The sequence below is a fragment of the Medicago sativa genome, chromosome 4 (assembly GCF_051527215.1).
Source record: "Medicago sativa cultivar Bolivia chromosome 4, Bolivia_mono, whole genome shotgun sequence".
Classification (NCBI taxonomy): Eukaryota; Viridiplantae; Streptophyta; class Magnoliopsida; order Fabales; family Fabaceae; genus Medicago; species Medicago sativa.
This window is the reverse complement of record NC_140752.1, coordinates 99,806,055-99,825,720: the sequence shown is the minus strand read 5'-3', so window position 1 is coordinate 99,825,720 and position 19,666 is coordinate 99,806,055. Positions and strand designations below refer to the sequence as shown.

Genomic DNA, 19,666 nt, shown 5'->3' with positions numbered 1-19,666 from the left:
TGAATGAAAATAAGACAATCCATATTGCCAAAACACTGGTGACAGCGTCAAGGTCATCGTAAAAAGAGGTACTCAACAACACTTTAGGTATGGTCACTCATGAATATCAGTTTTACACACTCATTAACAGGCTCAATATGATCATTGAAGGAAAAAATGCATGAAATTTGATAGAGCAACTTTAATAACGATATATTATAAACCTGTGAAAGCCTAGATACTGATTATGATTTAGTGTTTTTTTTATTTTTTGAAGTGGTGACAGTAGCAGTTTGCCTAAGACATCAATTAATGAAGTGGAATTGCACACTTTTAATTTTCACAGCATTTAGTGATATACAGATTTTGGCATTCTACTCTTGCTGACAGTAGCAAGTACAAGCAATTATAAAGCACCCCATAATTCTCCTGCCAATAACCCAACAATAGACTAACAAATACAGATTCAGATCATGTAATGTACTGAACAAAACAATAATTTGTGTGATATCAGATACAGTGCGGTACTTGTGATCTCTTTGCTCATTTGCCTCATCAAGTAATCAACTAATGACTTCTGAACATAGGAGTGGAAAGACAACCAACAGTTTAATGTAAAGCGGAAGAGAAAAGGGATGCTATAAACCATCAGGGTAATCCGGAATTAAAAAAATACATCACAGGTAGTAATTTCAATAGCAGGTGTGTGTAAAACCGAAGATAAAAAGAGAAACAAATCTGGAATATTTGCAAAAGATGTCAGATGGCGTACAGTAGTTGTGGTCTATTTGCTCCTTTGCCCCATCAAGTAATCAAGTAATAATCAACTGATGACTTCTAAACCTAGGAGTGGAAAGAACTTTCAGTTTCATGTAATTTGTAAAAGTGTAGTTAAAAGAAAAAGAATGCACAGACAAAGTGAAAGTCTAACTAAAGTCTGACACCGGGACACGCCTAATCCGAGGTGTTTGTGCTTCATAGAGCATGCTACATAGGTCAGTAAATGTAGGAACTAGAAACAATCTTAAAAGATGTAGGCAAAGGTTCAAATGCAGTAATTTCTATCTTGCATCACAAACATATCCATTTACTTATTATCTCAAAATTCCTCTTACCTCGTTATTTACCAGACTGATTCTTTGTCTATGTTGTTATTTCTTGGTTCAACCTCTTCACCTCTTGAGAAGCAATGCTAGCTGAAGAGGTGCTAAAAGCACCCATCAAACCAAGAAGATCAAGCATAAAGTGAGAACACCCCAGATTGACCTCAAATCATTTACATCATTCTAGTCCCTTATGCTCTTCAAATTATTCTGCATCATTGAATGGCCATTAGTTCTCAGCTTCAGACAATAGACTCAGCTCACCCTCCATTTTTCTTTCCATCTTCCTTCCAAAACATAACTTAATTCAATCCTTTTCTTTCTCCTATTTAATCTATTTTTCTTGTTTATCTAAATTGGCAACAATAATAGCAAATCTACAATAATTATTCAACGAAGGTAGTCTTGTTTTGTAGAGAATTTAAAATTAAATTGTCATAACAGAAATCTCATAAAAGAGGTTTGTCAACCTTCTATATGTACTGCAACTTACTTTCAGAAATCGAGTTGCACAGAGCAAAGTCAGATAAGTATCCAATTAACAGAACAAACGAAAATTACAAACCATCATTGCTATAACTGGTACTCTGGTGGTGGTTACATAACATCAGAGCAAAGGAAATTTTTTTAACTATAACTACAAATTCCTAAGCTTTTTCAATGCAAAAGATGTTAAAGGAAAAAATAAAATAAGTAAAAAACCGTTTTTACAATGAGTCCCAAAAATAATCATTATAGAATACTAAGAATCACTTCATTCTGATAAAAATATCTTAACGATTTGTTGTTTGGTAGCATTTGGTCAACTATTGTGCAAACCTAATGACAGAAACACAACTTATTGAGAGGGATGTACTAAATCAGAAGAAATAGAAAAGGATAAAGGATAATTGCAGAAACAAAAGAAAAAAAACTTTCAATCATGAGATAAGACCACATGTTTTGCTGGAATCGAACAGCCGTGGTAGATTTTTTTTATCTAAAGTAAGAGTAATGCCCTTGACTATACAGTGTCTCCTACTAATCGTCAAAACTTGGGAAGAGAATAGATAGCTCAAAACATGGCTTGTGCATTCATTTCCTGGTACAACATGATTAAACTAGCTCTCCATCACTCCAATAGGATTTAGTACCTTATGATGAAAATGATTTTCCACGGAGTTGCGGCAAAGCTGACTAATCGTCATAACTTGGGAAGAGAATAGATAACTCAAAACATGGCTTGTGCTTTCATTTCCTGGTACAACATGATTGAACTATCTCTCGATCACTCCAATAGGATATAGTGCCTTATGATAAAAATGATTTTCCACGGAGTTGTCAACTTCAACTAGAACAAGAACCAAATTTTCTCATTAGTTCTATATTTTCAGCAATGGTTGATCCAGGAGTTCCAATAAAACCAAGAGATGCACAACTGCATACAGTCTGCTCAACATAAAGAAGAACATCAGGTAATATCTGATTGGAGCAATACTTTTTACCAATTCTAGAATCTGAATTTGGAATAAACCTCTGCCCGTAACCTGCTGTGGTTAGTTTTTTGGCTGCTTGCATAACTAGCTGATCATCTTCTCTTAAGAAATGCACCTTATAGTTATGTGCATCACCAGTTAAATCACCTAAGTAAGTACCAGTCCAATTATTTCTTGGAAGATCAGTCATTACAAAAATGTGTATGGGTTGATGGCCTTTCTGCATCAAAGATTCTAATTTTTGCCTTAACCCATCAAATGTAACCTTATGATGATTCTTAAACTGCCCATCCAGTAATCTAAGCTGTGCACAAAGAAATGGAGCTTTTATGGTTGCTTTAGCGAACTCCTTTCCAGCATTCATAACTTCTGGGACATATGGAAGAAACTTAATCTTCTCCATCAAAGATAAAAACCTCTGCTCCTGATGAGATTCATGAATATCAATATATGACTCGGAACCTTTGTATGGAGCTGAGAAAAGGCTTCCAAATGCTAGCATTGAAGCTGATTCAACTTTAGAACCGGGACCAAGTGTCCTAAATACATCCCTCCGTCTCCTAACAAACGATATTTTCTTTCTCTGCTTCAGCTGTTCCTCCGGTTGGAATGAATCCAACATACCATCCTCGTGACCGTCTACATGATAAGTCCACACTGTAGTTCTGCAATCTTCATTGATAGCATATATACACTTTTCAATATTCCCATGAAACCCTGATAGCAAGGATCCACATTGCTTTAGGCTTTCAGAAACAGATGACTGTGACTTTGGATCATTATTACAAGCCAAATCTAAGCTTATGCCACACCATATCGAAACAAAATCCCTCAGATCAATAACTCGAACAAGACTAGAAGAAACTAAAGATGAGATATCTATAATTTCAGCAATGGAGACATACCTGCAAGAAAAGAGTGGACGGAAACTTAAAATTCATACAGATGACCAAGTGCAGTGTAGTTTACATGATACAAAGATGTAACTCAGACCCTAAAATCACAGCTTAGAAGTTGCAGACATTGCTATTATTACGAGAAAAAAGGAAATTAACTCAATTACATCACGGGTTCAAGTCCTGGAAACAGCCTCTTGTGTAAAATAGGGTAAGGCGTGCAATACACCAAATGGTGGGACCCCTTCCCGGACCCTGCATATGTGGGAGCTCTAGTGCACCGGGTTGCCCTTTTTAACTCAATTACATATAAAAAAAAAAATCCAATAGAAATTTTTTATATATCAGAGTAACTATGTTGTGTGAAAAATCATGGAATCAAAATGAGCGATGTTATCAGTATCTAGAGTCCTCTTGGATTTGCTTATTTAAGTCTGTCTACTGACATAAGCACTTTTGAGACTGTTTAGAAGAGATTATGGAAACAGCTTATTTATGACATGTCCATAAGTTGTTTTTAACTTATTTCCATAAACTCTCCCGATTAGCTTGCGGAAACAACTGATACCTTACATGAAAAGAAATTGACTTTATTTTACCTTTTGTTATAAAAATAGCTTAAACATAAGCATTAATGCTATAAGAGTTAATTAAATTGTGTATCCAAACGTAAACCTAATTTCAAATTGAAAATCCAATTTGTAGTCACTGAATCGTGAGTTGAAAGAAATCATATATTAAATCTAAGCATTTCTTGCAGCCTACTTGACCAGAATTCGACAGTTTTTCAACAAAATAAACTAACCTTCCAGCTCGAAGGAGTTCGATGACATGATCCCAAACAGAAAACCGAATATCATTGGGTTCGACAACACGAAACTTAGGACAACTACCTAAAGCAACGGCATGATGATCCAAAATAGGAGGAACAACCAAAGTCCGATTAAGTATCCCAGCAATCAAAAGAGCGTGTTTAAACTCCGAAAGCTGGTTGCTGAATCCACTGTGAGGTGCATACCACATGAATTTCTCGCTTAAGGCTAAAGCTTGGGAAGAGCATTGTGATGTTGTTGGTAATGTTTGGGAGAATTCAGAGAAATGAGAATCGCGTTTGGCGTAATAGTAATAAAGAAAAAGGAATGAAAAGAATGTGGCAAAGAGGGTTATGGGAATGAGTGGGAATTTGTTGTAATGTGGTTTTCTTTTAGGTAACATTTTGTTAGGGTTTAATGCTATTCAAATTCAAGTTGAAGATTTAAGAGTTAGGTTCGGAATCGAAGATTCGATGTGTGTGCGTTATGGTTTTGAGAATGGAGCGAATCTGTGATAATGAAGCTGTGAGAGAGATGAAGAGATTGAGAATACCACGCGCCAGGAAGAGTAAAATCCAGATGTAGAGCGGAGGATTAAGGCCATGTTTGGTAAAAAAAAACGGATTAACTTTAACTTAAACTGTTCTTGATGACATACTAATTGAGTTTGCCAATGTTTGATAGATTTAACGGTTAAAATAAATAGATTGTTGTCAAAAAAAAACGATTAAAATAGATTATAAATATAAAATCACATAAAAAATATGCATTTAGTAGTATTTATAAGTTCTAAACTACTTGGATTACCTTATAAAAAATCGCTATAAGCTAATAAATGAATTGTAAGTTCGTGTAAAAATGAATGTTATCAGACAGGTTTTTTTAATCATATGATAAGTGTATGAGCTTATAAGCTCTAAAGTCATAAGTTCGTTTGTATGTCTTATCAAACAGACATTAAACTTAGAATAAACCTTCAATTTTCTTTCTTTTAAAGAGACATTCGTAATCCAGAGTTCAACCATGACATAAATATAGCTCTATCAAGAGTTCACTTGAAAATTAAACTTTGATTCTCTTGAATGAGTCATCGTTTGATAGAGCTGGTCAATCATGAGTAAAATTGATTTGTTGATAAACCTTCAATTTAATTCTAACTAATATGTGAACTCGTGTCAAACATGTGTAAGAATACAATACCAAAAAAAAAAAAAAAACATGTGTAAAAATGATCTTAAATTATTTTTTAAAAATATTTTAAAATATGATATTAATAAAGTATATTACTTTTTTTAAAGAAATAAAATATAGAATTAAGTATGTTTTTGTTCCCTATAAATATATCAACTTTTCGTTCTAGTCCCTCTAAAAAATTTCTTCAACTTTTAGTCCCTATAAAATTTTCTGTATTTTTAAGTTAATTTTGTATATTATAATGAAATTGTGCATAAATGTGTAGAATATTGTAAAAATCTTTCCAAAAAAAAATAATTTTTTAACAGAACATAAGTTAAATATGAATTTTTAACCGCCAAAAATATAAAAATTCATATTTAATTCATGTTTTGTTAAAAAAATTATTTTTTTTTTGAGAAATTTTTACAATATACTATACATTTCTACATAATTTCATTAAAAAATACATGAGTTGGCTCAAAAATAGGGATAAAAAATTATGATTGGAAATTTTATAAGGACTAGAAGTCAGAGGAAAATTTTAGAGGAACTAAAACTAAAATTTGATATATTTATAGGGACCAAAAACATATTTAACCCAACATTTTAACCTAATTTTTGCGCACAATTATTTTTAAAAAATATATTGATAATAATTTATTTATTATTTGTATCTTCAGAAACAAAAAAAAAATACTTTTAAAAAATTATTAACATCCCTTTGGCATTAAAAATGACACGATTCATGAACTTTTTTTATACAATTTTTTTAAGGAAATTTTACCCCACACCCTTACATTTATATCCTCACCCCGATATTTTACTCAAAGTACCTATTTTACCCTCTTATATATAGTAAAATTCTTCATCCGTTCTTGTTTGTTCCACACCCAGTTATTTTTGTAGAGGAAATAACAGAGAGTTCGAGTGTGTGCTGGAAAACATGTTACGGGTTTTCCGGTATTACCTTGATTACCAAAATCGTTTCTTTCCAGATTTGAAGATATTGTTATCCGAAATTACAAGTCAACGAGTTTTTGGTTGAAGTTTCTTCCCGGCAATCGCTGTCAACAGTTTCCTGTTGACGTTTCTTAAACACTCTGATTCTTACTTTATCGTCCTAGTGTATATAGCTTTGTTCCTTTTCTATGAAAAAATTGTTTCATTCACATGTAGAGAGTTGAAATTAAATGACTTTGTAGGCTTTAATTTATCTATTCATTTTTGTTGATGATGAATGACAGTAAAATGCAAAGCCCAGAAAATTTAATTAAATTAAATTAAATAGAAAGAGGAGAGAAAGAAATATATGAGTTGGGGTTTGGCCTATTCCATGTAATCTAGGATCGAAAGAAAAAACGAGAAGCTTGCCATGGCCACTTTTTGATTAACCTAATTTAGTCATAAAATTAATCAAAGAGCTTCTCATCCTCAATAAACAAATAACAAAAATAAAGAGAATTGATGTTGGCTCATCGAAGGATTATCCTTTATCTAATTAGGAAGCACCCAAATCCGAAAAATTTGAGAAACTGAAAGTCTAAGATTTGGGTGAGATGGAGCAATGAGTTATCTTTTTTTGAAGGATCGATATGAGTTATCCCAAATTAAATAGCTAATCGAAAATGTACATTAAAGTTTTTCAAAAAGTGGGGGTTAGAAATGAAGGTGTAACATGTTAAATGGCAATAATGGTAAAATTGGATTATTTTTTTTTTTAAATTTTAGGGGTGAAAGTATAACAGTATGGGTACAAGATAAAATTTCCCTTTTTTAAGGGATTTTTTTGGTATACAATTATGCACCTATTTTTTGATTTGCCAACATTTTTTTTTGACAAGTTTTATTTGCTAACATTATACACTTAATGTTAAATTAAGGAAGTTTGGTGAAAAATAAATTGAAATTAAATATACCAATTAAGTAAGGCTGCAGTTTGAGATATAGAATGAAGGTGTGTCAATTATATTAATTGCCAAATTAAAAATGTGGATTTATATTTTAGGAAAATATTATAGTAGTACATGTTAAACTACACTTTCTTTAAAATAAATGATTTTTTTTATAACTACTAAATGTTATGGAGTTTTTTTTTCTTTCTGAAAATGTTATAATTAAGATGTCACTCGTATCCCAATTAATTTTAATCTTTTAAAATTAAAAAATTAAAATATTTTAAAATGTAAAATGAATTTGCATGTGGAAGGATTGTTCAAAATTATATGTTAGCTGGTGAACTCATGAAATTTATTGTATTTCATTTCAAAGAAAATATTATGTCTCAAAAATGCGTTTCAATCTGTGAACTTTGAGAGCAAAGATAAAAACAAATATATTTGATACATGTAATACTCCTTCAATAAATTATTTTTTAAAGAAACTCATTCAAGCATTCTTCAAATTTTATTATGTAGCATCACATAATTGTTTAATATGCAGTTATCATATTTTGTCTTTGTTTACATTTATACCGTATCATGTCTCTATCCAAAACAAACTATAGTGTATCCATTTATGGTTTTTCAAATTTCTAAAAATATATTCAATCGTTTTTTTTGGCACCACTGTATGGCACGAATGAAACGCTCACGAAACTCACGTGAAATGCTCCTAACATTTCTTATTTTATTTTGTTAAAAAAACATTTTTTATTTTCTGTTTTGCGGAGTAGCATTTGTTTATTTTTTGAAAAAAAAAATGTTTTTGAGTCAATTATTTTTCTGCTCGTGCCTTATTTGGAGGACCTATCTACACATCTCATTTTAATTTTCCGGTTCAATTCATAGGTTTGGTTTCTCATGGTAAGAAAGTAAAAGAATGCTTTTATATGCGATTTGGATGACATGTATTTTGGTAAATTTTCTTTCAAAAAAAATTGTATTTTGGTGAATTTAGAAGCAATGTAATTTTTATTCAAATAAAAAAAAAAGAAGCAATGTAATTTTGTGGGGTTCGACCAACACGATCGTTTAATAAGTACACCTTTAGGCCTGTTCAAGTGTTGGTATTGTTTTGGCTTAAATGCAAGAATAAAGGATTCTCATATGCTTTAATTAGTGAAACACTCTACCTTCTTAAATTTAAAGCGATTCTAACCATGACATAATTTTCAATTTTTTTTTTAGTTAGATAGTGTGGTTGTTTTGAAGCTTTTTATGTTAACGTTAACTTTGCAACTTTTAAATATATAAGAACACTTCTATTCTGAGGGTGTGTTTGTTTCAATTTTTATTTGTAGATTTTTGGGAATAAAATGATAGAAATATACATGGCTATTTTTGTTATAAATTTATTAAATTTTATTCTCACGTATAAAATGTTGTTGGAAATAGAAAAAAAAAATCTAAAAAAGAAAGTGGCAATAAAGCTACCATGAAGATGAGAATAAATTTATGTGTAACTACATATTATAATCCATATTTTTAAGATTTATGAAAATATTATAATGTTAACCTAACATTTTTTTTAAATACCATGAAATAACTTCACGTATTTTTTTATGGGTCATGCTAACCGGTGCCCCCGGAGCACTGGTTAAGGAATCTAAGAAAGGAAATTTTAAGGCAAAAAGGAAACTTTTTAAGCATTGATTACACAATCCATGCATTGATTACACAACATTTAATGCAAAATATTATCATATTTGACTCATTAACCATGCCCATTTCCCTTTTTTTATATCTTGAAACAAAACAAACACACCCTGAATGTTTGTTTCTTTATATCATTTCTTTACATTTTAAAATAAAAATTAAGTCTGTGTGAGCTTAACTCAATTGGTAGAAATGTTGTTTCACATTGGACACTTGACTTATCCACTTCTAAAATGTGTGATCTCACCACTATATATTACTTGACAAAAAAATTAAAAAAAATTCATTAATATTGTTCTTTTTTTGTTTTTCTTTGTCCACATTTTACTCATTTTGCCGTTGATAGCGTTAATACGGACATCTCCATTCCTTTTATTCATATCTTCCATCTTAAGAGTATTAAATATGGATTGATGAGATTAATAAACATGCTTTTTTTTTTATCGCCACCGAATTATTAAATCCAATGCAGAAATATTTGATCTGAAGCGCGTATTAACCCGCGTGAATTAACTTAATTTTTCTAATTAGTGCCTTAAAATGGGTTCCCTTATTGAATTCAATGTCCTTTCTCTTCAATATATATACAGACTCATAGAGGCCATATTTTCACCACACACAATATTATTCTTTGGTTAATATACTAAACAGTAATTAAACTCTCCAAAAATGGTCCACAATGCTTCTCATTCGTGGCACACCGGCTACTGTGATTGTTCATCTCATTGTCGCTCTTGTAATTTTCACACCCTTAATGCAATTTTTTCCCTTGTTTAATTGTTTTTATATTCACACACACATATGTATGTTTAAGAATTAGAAAAGTATGCACGAACGTTTGGACTGACATTGAGTTTGAAAGAGTTACGGTGCAGTATCATAATTACTGCAAAAGTTATATATCTTATAGTATTTAATTTAGGGTTTCAAAAAAATCATATTACCTAAACTTACCGTCAATTCAAATACACACTGGCTTAGTTTCATGCTTTTGATTTTTTATCATGTGTAGGTTGCCTCACATTATTTTGTCCCTGTGTTGCCTTTGGAAGGGTAGCTGAGATTCTTGACGAAGGAACAACTTGTAAGTGTGTGATCCAATATCTTTATAATATGAAGTTACTATTTTATTCATGATTAAATTCTGAATATTTTTTTGTTTTGTTTTGTTTTGGTAACATTGCAGCTTGTTGTGTGCACGGACTATTTTACTGCCTGCTTGGTGGTTTTACTTATGTTGGGTCGTCACTCTATGCATGCATTTATCGTACAAAATTAAGGAAGATTTATGGAATTGATGGGAGCAAAACTTGTGATTGCATCAGTACCTGTTGTTGTCTCGCATCAATTTCCATTTGCCAAGATTTTCGTGAGCTAGAAGCCCGTGGTTACGACGTGTCTGCTGGTAATTAGACTACTCCATCCGATTTTTGTTTGTAACTTAGATCGGAAAGAGTAGTAATATAACGCACATCCATGTTTCCATAATCTCATTTTTATTGTGTTTTTATCAGGTTGGAAAGAAAATGTGAGAGTGAAAACCAGAGGGGTGATGGAGGCTCCAACAGCGGAAAGTGGCATGGCCCGTAAATAGCCAATGACATATAATATTCATTCATGCTAGTCAAAGTTCAGAAGAAGGAATTGATTTCCATGTGTTTGTTTTCCATTTTGGTTTTCTATTTGTTTGGGTTTATTTGGATGTATTTTGAAGTTTAAAACTTTCTATTATCGTTGGGGTTTGTTTGGTGGTGTGTAAGTTCCATTATCGTTGGTTTATTTGACAAAGATGAATGAATTGTTTTTCATTGATATTTAATGTGATTCCATGTTACTGTTTTTTTTAAGATAACAATGAATGACTTTTTGATGGTGGTCGGGGTTTGAACCCTGAACATTTAAGTTTTGTAAAAAAAAAAAAGAACTCTCATTTAAAACGATTGTATTCTGAAATTCACAACATCTTATTAGAGTTGAAAGAGGTACCTTATTATTTTATCCAAATGTTGTTGGACAAATGATTTATTGTATTTATGCCAATGGTTTTATATATACACATAATATATTACATATTGATATTCAAAATAATGATAATTATTACACCTCCAATCATTATTATGAATAAAAAATAATTTTTTTAGATTCATTTAATAACTAGTGTATTTGGTCTATAGATGAGGTTATTCAAATAACATATAAATTGTTTTTTCCTCATAATAATGACCCGAAGATGTACATCTTTTTTTTTTTTTTATGGAATTATACATCTTATATTTATTTATTTTTGGTCTAGTAGTATAATGGTTAGAGCTCACACATGTAATTGTAAAAAATGTACTCCAATTGATTGTTTTCTTTAAAAAGAATCGCTCTAAATGATTATTTGTGGTTCGTTTAGCATTAATTGTATATTTTACAAATTAAGGAAAATAAAAAAAAGCTCAACAGACGACCATAAATTTGGCAGCATAAAAATAAAAAGTTACTTGATTGATTTACTCATTTCTATTTCTGACTGGGTGCATTTATGAAAATCTTCAATATATATATATATATATATATATATATATATATATATATATATATATATATATATATAATTATGGGGTTTGCTACAATAGATCCACTCATTTTCATGAAGGTCTATTTTAGCAGCCAACACCTTTTCATTAGGACACAAAGACCCTTGTTTTGTTTTTTTTGGAATATTAAAACTGAAGGGCAAAAAGGTAGTTTTCATTTAAAGTCAGTTTTTCTTTTTATTTTCTATTATTTTTTTAGAGTTCACATTCTCTTTCTTCCTTCTTAGCTTCTGTGTTATCCCTCCTTCACATTTCGAACGTCGGCGCCACTGCACCTTCTTTGTTTCTCTGTTATCCCTCCTGGGTTTATATTTCCGACGTCGTCGGCGCCGCAGCAGGACGTTTCATTGAAGTTAAAACCTGCAATTCTAAAAAGGGGTCGTAACTAGGTTTATTGGCATCTCAATGAATTGAACATTCAAGCATCCAACTCTCTTGGTGTAAAATATATTCAATCCTTATTTTCCTTCTTCCCTGTTTCTCTAGGACATTTTCAAATTCAATAGGAACACATAATTGCTGGATTGAGCAGTAGCAAGATTGTGAGAACTAATTTAATTATATTATTCTTATTTTAGTGAATTAAATAAGCAAAAGAAAGGTTTGGTTGTGTCAACGTTTATGGTTAAAGGTTTGAGCAAACAAATTATGTGCAAGAGAGAAGAAGGTCTTCAGCAGAGAAGGAAGAAAGAGAATGAAGGAACAGGAAAAGCTCTCGAAAAAAATAAATGAAAACTACTTTTTTGCCCTTCAGTTTTAATATTCCTAAAAAAACAAAACAAGGGTCTTTGTGTCCTAATGAAAAGGTGTTGGTTGCTAAAATAGACCTTCCTGAAAATGAGTGGGTCTATTGTAGCAAACCCATATATATATATATATATATATATATATATATATATATATATATATATATATATATATATATATATATATATATATATATATATAAAGAGAAAATATAATTTTGGTGTAATATATTTCTTTGATTTTTTTTACTATAGTTGTTCACAGGTTCTTGGATCTTACCTATGCGGAAACTATAGTGTACGAGACTTTATGGACAACTAACCTTCTATTATCTTTGGAGCAACCGATTTGAGTTTTTTGTTTTTTGAAAGAGTCGACCTGGGTTTTGTTTTCATACTTTTAACATAAAAAAAAGAATATGAAGCAATATAGATTGTTGGTCTTCATAACAACCTCAGTTGGCTATAGTTCTTCTTGTACACATAGTATCAACGTAGTCTGTGTAAGGCTCATACGCAACCATCAATAGTCAAATAAAGGAAAATGGTATATCAAGCGAAAACTATCCCACGAACCGGTCACGAATTTGTTTGATTGGCTGGTCAACACATTCACCAGCATGTTTTCCACTATTATCGGAAGGAAAATGCTACTTCTCAAGAAAAATAGTTTCAAGAATTTTTCAAGACACAGTTGGCAAATTTTAATTGGATGATTAATTTGTCCACTTCCTATTTTTCAGCCACACCTCCTTGAATTGTGGCAAATAGTGCATTGTGATTGACTATTCTTTATTCTTGAAGAATTCTTGATGTTATTTTTCTAGAGATATAACATTGCTCTTATCGGAATTAAAGCACTATCTCTCTTTTCTGAAGCAGTACTACATCAGCATCGGGATAAATTCGGGATGTTTTTTATCGCATTATATAGCATTGCCGGTCAAATAAATTACAATTATTTTATCATTATATCTTAGCAACAAACCATCAATGATCAAACATGTAATTAACGACAATTCAAACAGAAATCATAAAACAAAGGTAAATCAAAGAAAAAGGAAAATATGTGTAGTGACATGAATTTACTGAAATAAAGACTCGGTATACATTGTACCCCAAACAAAAAGAGTCGGTATACTAGTACTCCGCATGGTCTAGATTTGTCAATCATTGAGTTTGTGAGAAAAATATGTGTAGTGCCATGAATTTATTTCTAAGAATCATTCATTAACATAAACATGTCCAGCCACTAACCAGCTAATTGTCCACCGTGATTTGCCGCTGATGCATGCCTATAATTGGTTGATTGCAAAATCGTGATGCCTTCGTGGGAAAAGTAAGTAGTAGTATTGCTCTTGTTAAAATATCTCAGTAACTTTTGTTGATTGGGAAGGAAGTTGCTCTTAACGATCTTATGCAATGGTTGCCAATATCAAGTGTTGTCAAGAATGAAGAATCTGTTTCACTATGGATGTTTCTATAAACTACCAATGGCCTGAAATCAAGAATTGGGAAGGAAGTTGCTCTTAACGATCTTATGCAATGGTTGCCAATATCAAGTGTTGTCAAGAATGAAGAATCTGTTTCACTATGAATGTTTCTATAAACTACCAATGGCCTGAAATCAAGAAAATGGAAGAAGAAAAGGAGCTAATAGTGATAGAACTACTTAAACAGATTTTATTTTTTTTGTACTGTCTTTCTTAAGGTTTCAAAGGCTAAACGTGGACAAGGAAGTTGCTCTTCATGATTTTTTAAGAAAGTTACTCAAGAAAATTAAAAAACAAACTTTTAACCATGGTAGATAATTAACTTTCGGGTCATGTTAACTTGTGCCCTTAGGGCACATGTTAAGCAACCCAAAAGTAGAAATTGTTTCTTAAATTTTGTGCATTTAATTAGTTAAAAGTCAAAAAGTTAAATTCAAATACATTAATTACAACAAAACATTTCTATTTTTACTTCTGTGCCTTGATGGCACAAGTTAACATTAGCCTTAACTTTCATATAGACTTGCCACTTCATAAAATCATCATCAATTAGTATACAGATTGCAATTTTGCTACACTTAATTGATAGAAACTAGTAAACAACCTCAAATCATAATAACTAGTAAACATTCTTCCCCATTTTCTTTTCCCTTTTCAAGAACAATAGAGGGTGACCATTTTGCCCACCACATAGATATATTATATTAGATTATACAATGTGCAACATCAAGGATGAGCTGAAAAGAAAGCGAGCAGACCCACAAGTGGTGCATTGATATATGTCGTGGGCTCAGACTGCTGATAGAAAGGCCTGGAATCAGGGAACGAATCTGTAGTGTTGGTAGGCCCACCAACTACAGCTCCAACCAAGACATTTGGGTTAGGGTTTGGGCTGAAGAAATATTGAGATCCAGCTTTGCATCCAATGTGGGCTGGATGGGCTGAAACTGAGGGAATTGAGCTTCCTCTATGGTGTATCCTCTGTGGGTAGCGTTTACCATAACCAACCATGTAGGACATTCCCAACGGGTTATCCCCAAGAATGTAGTTAACCTAGTAGTAAATGAAAGCAACGTTAGCATGTACATTCACATGTAGTGTGAATTATTAGAGTAACGTTACCAACTTTGTGTATATATCACGTGTTGATGTCATTTTATTTTACTTCAATGAGTTCAATGTCATAAAGACAAAAAATCTAGCCGTTAGTTTTGTCTGATGTTGAAAACAAGAAATTGGTCCCAAAGAATTAATCAACGGGGAAATGAAGCTGACCTGGCGTTTGGCAAGGCTTTTGAGTAATGCAGGGGTGGCAGTGGTGTCACCACATGGCACAACCTTATTGGCATGGCTTAGGTAATTGGAATAAGCTAGTAACAGGAAGGACAAGGACGTTACATGTTGCATGTTACTTCCACCAGCCTTGAAGATAAGCCCACCTTTTTTACATTGTTAACCAACAAAAGAGGAAGTTTGAGTTATTTAGGAAAGAAACAAACAAACACTGTGGCTACCAATATTGCCGTCTATGCAATAATAACTGTGCACAATACTAAATAGGGAGAACATTGTAGTTATACATACAAACACTCAATCTAAGGCTTTTCCTTGCAAAAAGAAAAAACATTAATGATGGCTTAGGCCTTTGGTCATGGACACATGGGTCTCATTAATCATATTCATTATTTAAATGCTATAATCACGGAGAATCACCTTTCTCAAAAGTCAAAAATAAATGGGCAAAACAAAACACAATGAGGGAATATATATACCTGGGGAATATTGAACTTGTGCGTGAGAAAATCCAGGCAATGTTGAACAAATAAATTCATCTGCATTTCGTTTGAACGAAGAAAAATAATTTGCTCTTCCCATTAACACCTCCTGCACAAGATAAAATAATATTCATATTTTATTGATGGCTTTTTATTTTATATTGCACAGGTTAATAGTAGGAGTAGTATATAATGTTGTGTATGAGCTGAACCCGTGTCTCTGACCTAACAGAATCCCGTACAAAACCCAATGACTTTTTGGATAGATAACATTTTTCTAGTATTTGCTTTTCTTAAAGAGTACAGTATAATGTACTAGTAGTATGTGTAAAATGTACTGTACAATGCATGTATAAATTTCACAGTTACAGCAGTGACAGCAAGGGAAAGGTTGATTAAAAAAAAGTTACCACAATGGTGTGTTACAAGAAAAGGATGCAAGAAATATGATGTTGATGGGGGCTTAAAAAAGGAAGTCACAGAGTACTCTATCCCTGATAGAAAGTGAAATTGTGCAGAAAATAATGGTGAGGAGCACATGCATAGTGCAGTACTGGGTGGGAACCATCCATTTCCAGAACTAAAAAAAATTAAATGAAACTAATTAAGGGGTGAGACTTTTTGTTCCAAATGTTTACGATATGGAGGGCAAAGAGTTTGGCCACCCAGTTTGGTTCAGATTAAAGCGACAATACATTCCACCCAAATTCTAGTCCTACAAGTTTTAAAGACAAATTTGCCCCTTGATATCAATCAATCTCATAAATAAATTCAATGGTATAAGCATAGACAATTTAGATCCAAAGTTCCAATTATCACGGAATGTCTTGCTTGAATAATAAACAAAAACGGTGCCCACATGAAACTTAAAAATGAAATTCTCATCATGTGCAAATTCAATTATCAGCATTTCACACTCCCCTTTTCTCATTGCTATCTTGACTTTCAATACCAATCACCAAACGGATAAAGCTTTTTCTAAAATTAAAACAAATAAATCCAATCTGTACTCACATAAACATTCCCTTTCTTGTTGTACCATGCATATGCACAGTTGCACACAACCTCTTCATCGTGTCATAGATTCCATGTGACCCACCAATTAGATAAAGTCAAATTAAAAATACTTTATTCTCTATTACATTATTGAACCTGATTTAATTTTTTTTTAATGGAAAGACATAATTGAACATGTTTTAGTTTATTTAATATAACCGGTTTACTATAAGCGGATTACTTTTTTATCTAATCAAGTTTAAGATAAGGATTCATATACTTCATACTTTCAGCAAAAAACATTTTACAGAAGAAACACAATGCATGTGGTGTGAAAATAATTAATGGTAGTATTAAGTGAAGTGCTCTGTTTTGGTGTTTTGCATATGATTATACTATATGATTAATGTATGCATATTGGGAATGGACCAATAGGAATAATAGAGTCCTAATTGGAGAAAGTGCATCACATTGCACAAACAGACCACGTGATAAGGGAACTTTATCACTAGATTGGATGAATATAATGAGCAGTTCTATCACACTGCGCACCCACATGCCTAACGGGGAATGCAAGACAATAGGAACAAAAACAACACATACAAGACAAACTAAACTTCGATAAGTACCCACACACATAGTAACAAATAATACTAACATATTAAAATAACACACTTCAATTAAATAGTAATAACAAAAAATACAAACATTAAATGACATTTCCTAAAATACTGTAGTACTTAGTATTGCTGCTTCAATGAAATTAACAGGGAGGATCTTACTAAAATGAATGTACCTTAGAAATGAGGACATTAATCCCAGCATGCTTGTTGTCCCAACCAAACTCATTAATGGTGTCACCAGCTCTCAAAACAACCTCGTTACGAATAATGTATTCTCTGTATAGACGTCTACGCGAGGCCTTGTGCAACCACGCTGCAGCCCAAAGCAACTCATCCTAAAACCACAAGTGATTTTCCAATTAATTAAATTAAATTAAAAATTAAACATATTTTTATTGTGATGATTATAACAAACCAAATACTACTAATCTTAGAGAGAGAAAAAAAGTAATATAGTAAGTATTAAGAGGAATGATATTTTGACATCCAATTTTCAACAACTTTTTAAGGACAACCTTTTTCCTCCATTATTATTGGACAATAACAATAGAGAGAGAGAAAAAGGAAGAGAGAGAATAAAGGTATGTAATGAGAGTATGAAAGAGAGTTGTCACAAAAGTTGTTGAAAATTGGTTTTTAAAATATCATTCCTGAAGTATTAAATACTCCTACTGAATAGTACCATCAAAGAGGTATTGTTCTGTTATGTTACTCTCAAGATACAGTACCTGATAACCGTTTACATCACAGTAAAATGGGCACACTGCCCGGCGTAGGCTGTTACTGTATGCACCACGATGTCTGTCAGCAAACTCAAACACCTGCACACACACTCACCACCATCAACGGTCATTTTCTCACCATATCTTAACGGAAAATTTTATTAAATGCATAAATAAATGTACCAACTAACTCCGTGATTCATAACAGAAAAAAAAAGTCGTAGTAGTAAAAGTAAAAAGTGAAATTAAATTCCCGGTAAAGTGCTTGGAATGGGCACAAAAAAAGTGATTTCACAAACCACTTTTTAAATTTACCACGGTTTCGCTAGTTTTCTACTTTTCAATTTAAAGCCAAACAAAATTGCTTTTTTTAGTTTTTCATCATTCATAAAAATAATAATAAATAATTAAAAAAATGAAGAAAAGAAAGGATAGTGAAAGAGAGAGAGAGAGAGAGAGAGAGAGAAGATTGCATGGAATGGGAATGAAAGCGACGCACCGTAACGGCACGATTGAGAAGCAATTTAGAGTAAGCAGGATCACGTGATCTGAACACGATGGAAGCAGCGGCAAGTGCAGCGGCGGTTTCACCTGCCACGTCGGATCCTGGATGGGACCCATCGATCTTGTAAACTGTGCGTAACGTATCCATATCTTCCGGTCTCTCCCAACAGTTGTGGTCCGATAAAGGATCACCGACTTGAACAAACACCACGCCGGAACCTATATTTGACGTCGCCTTTAAAAGATAGTCCGTTCCCCACCTCACTGATTTCAACGCGTTACCTAGCTCAGGTCCCATTACTCTTCCAAAATCAATCACACTCCAAGCTAACATCGTCGTTGTAAACGCCAACGGAAACCCGAACTTTATGTTGTCGCCGGCGTCGTAGTAACCTCCGGTCAAGTCCACCTGAAACAACCACAACAAATTAAAAAACAGAGCAATGTAGGTTAAAACAGAGCACTATGTGAAATGAGGCTTACTCCGGCGGTGGCACCGTCGTGAATTCCAGAGTCACGGCGCCAGTGGAGACGCTGATCAGACGGGAGTTTGCCAGAGCGTTGTCCTTCAAAGAAAAGAATGCTCTTACGGAGAGCATCGTGATAGTCGTGACCGGCGGCTATTGTTCGGAGCAAAAGGAGGAGTATGGCGAGGACGCGAAATGTGGTAATAGAAGATAAAGCATTTCGCGCCATTTTTCTGTTTTTTTCTTTCTTCCAACTATAACCCTGTGGGTGAAGAGTAATGTGTTTGAGCAAGGAAGAAGAAAACCGTAGAGGTAGTTAAATAAACGAGAAACTGAGAAAGTGTCCTTGGATTCCAGCAGGTTCTCCAATTATAGATTGCCACGTGGAGATAGATACTGGTTTATTTTCGGAGCCCGATGCAGAAGTAGCTTGACCGGGTATTGACTGTGTCGGGTCGGGTTGAACTTTTTAGGAATATTATAATGAGGCACATGCGTTGGGTACCGCCAATGAATGGGAAACACGTGGAGTAGGAGGGAAGAGGGATGGGGTGTGTGGGACCCAATAAGGTTACTTTTTGGTGGGAATGGGAGAATGATTGTGAAGCGTCAGATGAGGTTTGACTGTTTGTGTTGAGTGATAGTATCTGTATAGGGAAGAGAGAAGCATGTGACTTCATCTTTACTGGTTGGATTCTAAGTAACTAGACTAGTTGCTAATTCC

General features: G+C 32.9%; 3 protein-coding genes across 6 annotated transcripts; 1 reads left to right on the top strand and 2 right to left on the bottom strand.

The window, feature by feature from the left end:
* Positions 1–271: 271 nt before the first annotated feature.
* On the bottom strand, positions 272–4,816 carry LOC146934643 (O-fucosyltransferase family protein). 4 transcript variants are annotated; one of them, XR_015007841.1, is made up of 4 exons: positions 4,259–4,816; positions 2,216–3,462; positions 1,095–1,369; positions 272–822 (listed from the first exon to the last, which is right to left on the bottom strand). XR_015007841.1 is itself a non-coding variant. In XM_085706556.1 (2 exons), the coding sequence occupies exons 1-2, from the start codon at positions 4,666–4,668 to the stop codon at positions 2,409–2,411; spliced, it is 1,464 nt and encodes a 487-aa protein (XP_085562682.1). In that variant the 5' UTR covers positions 4,669–4,816; the 3' UTR covers positions 1,809–2,408. The 4 variants fall into 4 exon arrangements, 1 of the variants encoding a protein (XP_085562682.1); XR_015007840.1 differs by having other exon boundaries at positions 1,095–1,365; XR_015007839.1 differs by having other exon boundaries at positions 1,095–1,292.
* A 4,853-nt stretch (positions 4,817–9,669) lies between these two features.
* On the top strand, positions 9,670–10,925 carry LOC146934642 (protein PLANT CADMIUM RESISTANCE 2-like). Its single transcript, XM_085708439.1, has 4 exons — positions 9,670–9,770; positions 10,047–10,118; positions 10,221–10,439; positions 10,549–10,925. Exons 1-4 carry the CDS (start codon positions 9,704–9,706, stop codon positions 10,626–10,628), a joined length of 438 nt encoding a protein of 145 aa, XP_085564565.1. The 5' UTR covers positions 9,670–9,703; the 3' UTR covers positions 10,629–10,925.
* Positions 10,926–14,361: 3,436 nt separating this feature from the next.
* LOC146934641 (endoglucanase 8-like) lies at positions 14,362–19,232 on the bottom strand. The gene is made up of 7 exons (XM_085706557.1): positions 18,959–19,232; positions 18,471–18,884; positions 17,978–18,070; positions 17,423–17,584; positions 15,628–15,739; positions 15,131–15,294; positions 14,362–14,908 (listed from the first exon to the last, which is right to left on the bottom strand). Exons 1-7 carry the CDS (start codon positions 19,169–19,171, stop codon positions 14,582–14,584), a joined length of 1,485 nt encoding a protein of 494 aa, XP_085562683.1. The 5' UTR covers positions 19,172–19,232; the 3' UTR covers positions 14,362–14,581.
* Between the last annotated feature and the right edge of the window lie 434 nt (positions 19,233–19,666).